Here is a 7330-nt window from a genome sequence, read left to right as displayed (position 1 = left end):
ACAAGTTTAGAAAAATGTAAGTGTATGAAGAGTATGTGTATGAGTATATACTACTATATATGTGTCTGAGGAAGAGTTTTCCAGAGGATACATTTTCTCTGTGAATGAATTGCATAAAGAAATTGCATAGGGCATACACATCCCCATCTAGACTCAAAAGATGGACCACAGCCTTTCAAAGTTATGTTGGCATGTCTGCAGAGAGGTAGGGACCCTGTGTCAGGATGCCCATAGCAACCAGGCAAACTTACAGAAATGGAGCCAGGCAAATGACTGAAGTGCCGAGCTGGCTTATTTTCTCCCCAGACATGCAGGCAAATGTGAGGGCTATTTACAGTGCAGGTAGTGAAACATTATCAAAACAAATAAACAACTAAACTCTACTAAAATCAATAGACACAACTGAAGTAACAAAACAAATAGACAGGGGTTGTGTTCTGGAGCATCGTGTCAGCGGGCAGCATCTCCTTCAAGTCCTGGAAGGCATGATCACAGTCCTCTGTCCAGACCACTCTGCCCAGGGCGGTGTTCCTGGTGAGGTCTGTTAAGACAGCAGCTCGAGTAGAGAAGTTAGAGATAAACTTCCTGTACCAGCCCACCAGGCCCAGGAACTCTCTCACCTTATTCTTGGTGGTTGGCAGACTGCAGACCAGATCGCCTCCACCTTCTCCAGCTGAAGATGGATGACCCCATTACCAATGACAAACCCCAGGTAGGCTACTGAACCTCCCCCTTGGCTAAGGCACACGTCTGTGGGGTGATTATCAGTCCTGCAGACTGGATATGCTGTAGTACCTGATGCAAACGGCATAGATGGTCTCCCCAGGTTTCACTGTCATCCAGGTATGCCACTGAAAAGTCTCTGGAGTCCTGCAGCTTATCAATAAGCCTCTGAAATGTGACTGGTGCTGCTTGCAGGTCAAAGTGCATCATGGTAAAATGGAATATCCAAAATGTTTTCTGAATGCTGTGAGCTCCCTCGTTTCCTTAGTCAGGTAATTGTCTCCTCCTCAGGTAATTGTCTGTAGCCCTTATTTCCAGGGTGGAAATAAATAAAATGTTGCTGTAATTTTTTGTGTATTTTCTTGCTTCAGACCCAGCAAATGTCCCAATACCAGCCACAGTAAAGCGGGCATGTATGTGCCCGCTTTACCAAACACGTATGTGTCTAAATATGTATGATATCCCTCATTGCACACAAACACAGTCTGGGCCAATCAAAACCCTCCAGTAAAACCTAAACAATTCATGCAGTGTCGATCAAAAGTACGGTAACGGCCGAATTAAATTAGTTTTTTTTGCTTTATATTTAAGGCATTTGGATTTAAGATAAGAAGGATGAATATAAGACAAAAGTACAGACAATCAGCTTTTATTTCATGGTGCTTACATGTGTATGTATAGCCATTTTACAGAAACTGCTGTTGGGCTGAGGCTTCCAAATTTCATTTGCTATGCAAAATTAAGTTAACACATGAACTTAAAAGTAAATCAAAGCAATAAAGCCGAATAGCATATTTTAGCATTTTAGAGACTGATTTTTATTTATTTATTTTTTTTAAAGAGCATAATACCCAGAAATGCCCCAAACACATTTTAGAAGAAATACAGGCAGAGAAGCATGGATTCTGAAAATATGCGCAAAGACAGTGCATTATAGATGTGTCTGAACATACTTATTTTATAATACAAGTAACCCTTAGACAAAGATAATATATTAATTTGTTACTGCCCTGGTTCCATTTAACTACTTTGGAAGGTAATGTGGGTGAAACCAGAGATGTTTTTTCTGCATAAAAGGCACATGTTATATCAGCTTCCATTAGCAGTAACAAATGGGAAAACTGTTGATAGGGTAACCATTTTAAGGTACCTTGGAACAATGTAGACAATTATCTATGTTTTGATGCATAGGTATAGTCATATATGCTCAAGCCAAAGCAAAAATTGGGGGGACTCACACAAAAATACCTGTTTCTGTAAAATTGTAAAACATATATGCACAAAGTACCATACAATTTAAGCTGATTGACAATACTTTTGTTTCATATTCATGTTTTAATCTCAAATTCAAATATCTTAAGTATATAGCAGAAATAACAAATCTCAGTCTACCATTCGCCTACCATAATTTTGAAGAACACTGCATAAAACTCCGGCAAGTGAACTATCAATTTAAATATTGGTCTGGCAGCGCTATCCAAACTCCAGTACAGTAGGTGGCGGTGTGAACCTTTTCATAAGCCTACCCAAGAAGCATTTTTACAGTTTTCCGGGAGCGTGTCAGCTTGGCTAAGTTAATGGTTAATTCCATTAGAACCAGGACTGTACGGTTAATTTAGCATTTGTCTCTGGTGTAGCTGACTGAATAACCTGTCTATTTGTTTTGTGTGTATTGAGAGAAAGGGGAGCAGAATGACGAAACCAAAAGAAAGAAAGAAAGAAAAAATAAGTGTCGCCAGTGAGGTTCGTTAGGAATATCTTTTGGCATTATTATTAGGCTTCATTATTTATGTATCGTAGTGGGATGCTTTGACAGTTTAGCTAACGTATAAAGCACATCTGTCTGTCGATAGCCTTCATTGAATTTTTCCCTGTATCATAACGTATAATGTTATTGAAATGTTTCGCACGGTTGCCAGCGCACTTTAAGTATAACGACTGCACTGTCACATTCGAAAAAACATTTTCGGACGTGTGAACGTTCGCTACTAATGGTTTGCTAGCTTCCTGAAAATTGTTTTCTGAAGATTACCATGCAGGAACGCAGCGTGCTGGTCTGATAACAAATGGGAGCAAATGGCGTACCTTGCGGTGATTCCCTGATTTATGTACTGCACTAGATTGACCGCATCGAGGAGCGCAAATCGCTCTGCGAGGACAGCCTGGAAAGGGCGGAGTTCAGACGGCGCCGAGAGGAGCTTTCTGACCAGGAAAGGTGGGACAGTCTACGGACTCGATGTTTAAATTTTTGGCCAGAGCAACCATGATCCCAAATTTGCACAAGGCACAGCATTTTACTGCAGAGGTGAATACAGCAGGGTTAAGACACTGAAACGTTTCCCCGCTTTTGGTGTAAAAACGAATTTGATCCAATTGTTTACACAGCTACTTTAATTCCTGTATGGCACCAAAGCGCGCATAAAATATAAAAATAACCTTTGCACCAAGGACTTGCATCTACGAAATGTTGTGTGGACCAGACCAGCTGCCTTTAGAATCATGATTAATTTGCCTGCAGTGTGGCAGTGGGCACCTGGGTTGGGATCCATTCAGTTTCAATTCAGCAAATTAACTGGAAATACAATTCTTGAAGTAATTGATGACCATAATATTCTAATGGATTTTTTTCTGTTGACTTAATAAATATATTGAATTGCAATGGAATTGACTCAAATTTCATTACTGCAGAAATCTGCATAATGCTACTCATAAGCTGTGATCGACTCTCTGCCAGAAGTCCTTTAAAATCAGACCGTTACTTGAATTGTCCTGAACTTAAACAGACCTGTTCCTCTATATACTAACTCTTAGGTGAGTTATCCATAAACTGTATATTACATTTCAAAATGGGTGACACACTTTGAACAAAAACAATAAGTCAAGAGATGTTTTTAGTTTTTACATATTGTATAAAACAGGTTTAGCTTGTTTTGTCAGCCAGGCCGTCATCAGTGTGGGCTGACCTCTGATGTGTCTTTATAAGGTAATGTGAGTAATTCTGGAGATGTGGCACACACAGTGCAACATAAGACGTGTAATTAGCCCTCAGGTATATTTACTTGTGCGCAAAAACCCTGACCTGAGACCTTGGTGAACAATTTGGCCTCAGTATGTAGGATGGCATCTTGGGAAAGGACGGCACAGGAGGATACTGGGGTCCAGGTACGCGCAAGTACCTCCGGGTATTGCAATATGCAATATGTGGCACATAGCGATATATAAAAGATGAAAACTTGATGCTCAAACCATGAATTCATGCCCAATCCTGTATCAGGTGACAGGATGATTTTGGTGAAATGTGAAAAGCAAACCTTAACGCTACCCTACCTGTTCTCTTCCTCGAATAGAGAAGCTCTAGAAGATGAAATGACGATTATGACAGAGAGAATCCAGAAGTATGGTGAGAGAGGTTCTTGTTTCCCTTTAATATGTGCATGTCCTGTGTGTGAAAACATCTGGTAGTTGTGTATGTCAGTCTGGAAATCTGACTAATGTTGTGACATTTTTCCCCCTGATACATGAGGAAATCTTAATGGCCTTAAATGTTTCTGGGGCCAATAAAATTTGCCTATATTACAGTACATTCTCTTGACTGTTGACTGTCAAAGAGTGCCAAAACTCCTGATGCTTATGGCTGACATATTTGAGCTTCTGGTTGAGAAATTTATGGTCTGAAAGTTAGTATTTCCTGATTGATAAAAAATGACATCTCTGATTACCCGTCTCTCCCTGCAGAGAACCAGCTGGAGGAGCTGCGTGGAGAGAACAGGAGGAACATGCTGCTGTCGGTTGCCCTGTTGCTCATCAGCGCCCTCTTCTACTATGCCTTCAACAGCTAGCACCCAGTTCTGTGTCCTGGGCCTCCTCTGCCAGGCCCTAATCTACTGTGAAGGCATGCTGTGTGTCCACGATTGGTCAGGAAATACCTATTTTCATACCCTGAATGTCTCAACTGGAAGCAAAGGACTTGTTTATGCACGTGTTTACACAAACACACATTAAGAGCATTCTGACAGCTTACAGTATATCAAAAGAAAACATTCATAAATAAAACCTAATGCTTGAAATTTAGGGTCTGAAAATCACTATTTCCTGGTTAATCTGTAGAAATCACATCAGAGCATGTGAGTGGACATATTTTTTTTGGATGAACTTTATGTCAGTGTTGGTTTCTTTTGCCTCATACCTTTCCTGTACATTAGCCCCCTAAACACCAGCTATACACTGCCCAGCATGCAGTTGTGTATTACCATGGTGCTTCACAGACTTGGTCACCCAGTAAATATTTCTGCAAAGAGAAGGACCTTTAAAAGTACACTGGTATAATGCTGATGATGGAGTTAGGTGGTGTTTTAATGATGAGAAGGGTGGGGAGGAGTGCATGAGTGAAATGTAAAAACATGGTGCCAAAATTACTGTAAAGGTTTGAAGTGCTTTTATACAGCTCTGGTGTCTGTCACATAGTCTGTATCACATTCTTGACTGCAGCCTTGGGAAGTTCCAGTCCTCCAGCTAAACTATTGACTCATTCGTACTCCACTAGCTGGGGTTCAAGGGGCCCTTGAGTGTCTGTGTGAGGGAGCCGAGTCAGCCGATGCTCCATGTGTGAATTGGCTATAATGGAAAGGTACTGTAACTGTTCTACATGTACAGCATAAGGACCAGTGGAATCATGCAGAATAATGGTTATTATAGTTGCACTAAAGCCTTCAGGACAATTGAGTCTTCAAGGCTTTTGAGGCCTGGAATTTCCCATTTGTGTCCAGGAAGGACTGTGCTTGTTAAGAGTCTTCCATTACTACCAGAGACTTCATCTACTTTGACTTTTTTAAACCAAGTCCTCTCTTTTCTGTCATTGTATTTCTGTCTGCCTTATGGTGCCGCAATAATGTTTTGTACTGAGCAATTTATACGGTCAGAGCTTTGTAAAAGGCTCTTCCTGTTACAACTCAACACCATTTAAACATTTTAGCATCCGAATGGCCGCTCAAGCCAGTGTCAGTATGCTGGGTGGGGAGACATTGGTACTACTTCAGAGTTGAAACTGGTCACACCTTATACCTGCAGTACTTGAGATGAAATACTAGTTTCCTTTCTGATTATGTAATCATGCATCAATGCTGTTAGCCCAAGTTTGGATACATGGACCTTCCCATGAGACTTTCAGAGTAAAAGCTGCAGTTAAAATAGATGTCAAAAGGAAGACACTTTAACATCCTTCCTAGTGGCCATATTTTGTACGTGCAGGTGGCATATGCAGCAACTCAATTAGTGGTATTTATTTTGTAAGATTCAACTGTCGTTTTTCTTATGCCAGTATGCTACTGTACTAGCTATGAAGATTTTGAAAACATGTAAAGCAAAAGCCAATGATGGACACAGTGTTTGATTACTACTGGATACATTTCCACTATAATGCTTCTCATTGCACATCATCTGAGATGTCAGAGAAATTGACCTAATTAAGTTAAGCACTAAGGGACCTATTCAGACTGATACTTGCATGCAAAGTGAACTTAATTCCAAAATTGTGTGCCTTGGCAGCCAGTTTAGAGTTACGTGCCAAATATGGACTCGTGTGCAGGATGTTGTTTCCTGTTTTGTTTAATTGTGGTCTTATTCTTTTCATATAATTTTCAGTTTTAGGGTGATGACTTGCAGTGGTATTTTACTGAATGCAGTGCAGAAGCAGCCTGTTGAAGTATTTCATGTTTCATCTGTGTTTAGAGGAGTTGTAGGTAGTAGGTATGCATTTGTATCCAGCTGCACACATGGAATGCCTCCCAGTACCCAAGATATGGACATCAGCTAGTCAAAGTACCTGCTTTAAAAAAGTCTTAACTTTGACTTAGCAAGAAATGCTTTAACTGGTAGCTCTAACAAGTAACTGAGCTGTTTTCGTTTCAAGATCTCATTTGTGCAATTGGAAACTATATATAGAAATCAAATAAACATATATGCACAAATATATTTTAAAAACTACATTTGGATGCAAGAAGCTCACCTGCTGCATTGAGCTGCCACTTAAAGTGTTAAGCAGGTGTAAATTTGCCAAGTCTGAATAGGACCCTAAGTGACAGTGTTTTACATTGGATTGTGAGATTCAGGAACACTTGATTGTGCTTATATTTGGCTCCAAGAATGTATGTCGCTATAAAGGTTGTTTGTTGAAGTAACGCTGCTTTCCCTAAAATTATGGTGTGATTTGTTACATAAATACCCACTTCAATGTGAACACTGGCTGTAGGCCTGAAAACTTCCAGCAAGCTTCATGCAGTTGCCTGTATGTGCCAGGATTTTGAGGATGTAGTGAAACGGCTATATTGGGATAAAATTATAATCCATATGCCCACAAGTGTTCCTTCATATTAATTTTTAAGCGGTTCCACTGGTGAAAGGACCAGTCACATTGTTACAGGTGTGAACAGTATTAGCTGCAGAAACGGATACGTGTACTGTGTAATGCTGTCAGTGTAGCGAGTGATGTGTTCAGAGTTCCATCCAGGTTCAGGTTTTCTCCCCTATATAAGTAAACTAACTATAGACATTCTCCTTAACAGACACCGTTTCCACCTGAAAACAGAGAAGAAAGTAGACCGTGTGTCCA

General features: G+C 40.3%; 1 protein-coding gene across 1 annotated transcript; it reads left to right on the top strand.

The window, feature by feature from the left end:
- The first annotated feature begins 2251 nt into the window (after positions 1–2251).
- On the top strand, positions 2252–7072 carry ccdc167 (coiled-coil domain containing 167). The gene is made up of 4 exons (XM_035422643.1): positions 2252–2466; positions 2844–2938; positions 4071–4123; positions 4459–7072. Exons 1-4 carry the CDS (start codon positions 2416–2418, stop codon positions 4560–4562), a joined length of 303 nt encoding a protein of 100 aa, XP_035278534.1. The 5' UTR covers positions 2252–2415; the 3' UTR covers positions 4563–7072.
- Positions 7073–7330: the final 258 nt, after the last annotated feature.

The sequence above is a fragment of the Anguilla anguilla genome, chromosome 6, assembly GCF_013347855.1.
Source record: "Anguilla anguilla isolate fAngAng1 chromosome 6, fAngAng1.pri, whole genome shotgun sequence".
Classification (NCBI taxonomy): Eukaryota; Metazoa; Chordata; class Actinopteri; order Anguilliformes; family Anguillidae; genus Anguilla; species Anguilla anguilla.
The sequence above is the reverse complement of the archived record's forward strand: the minus strand, read 5'-3'. Positions and strand labels throughout refer to the sequence as shown.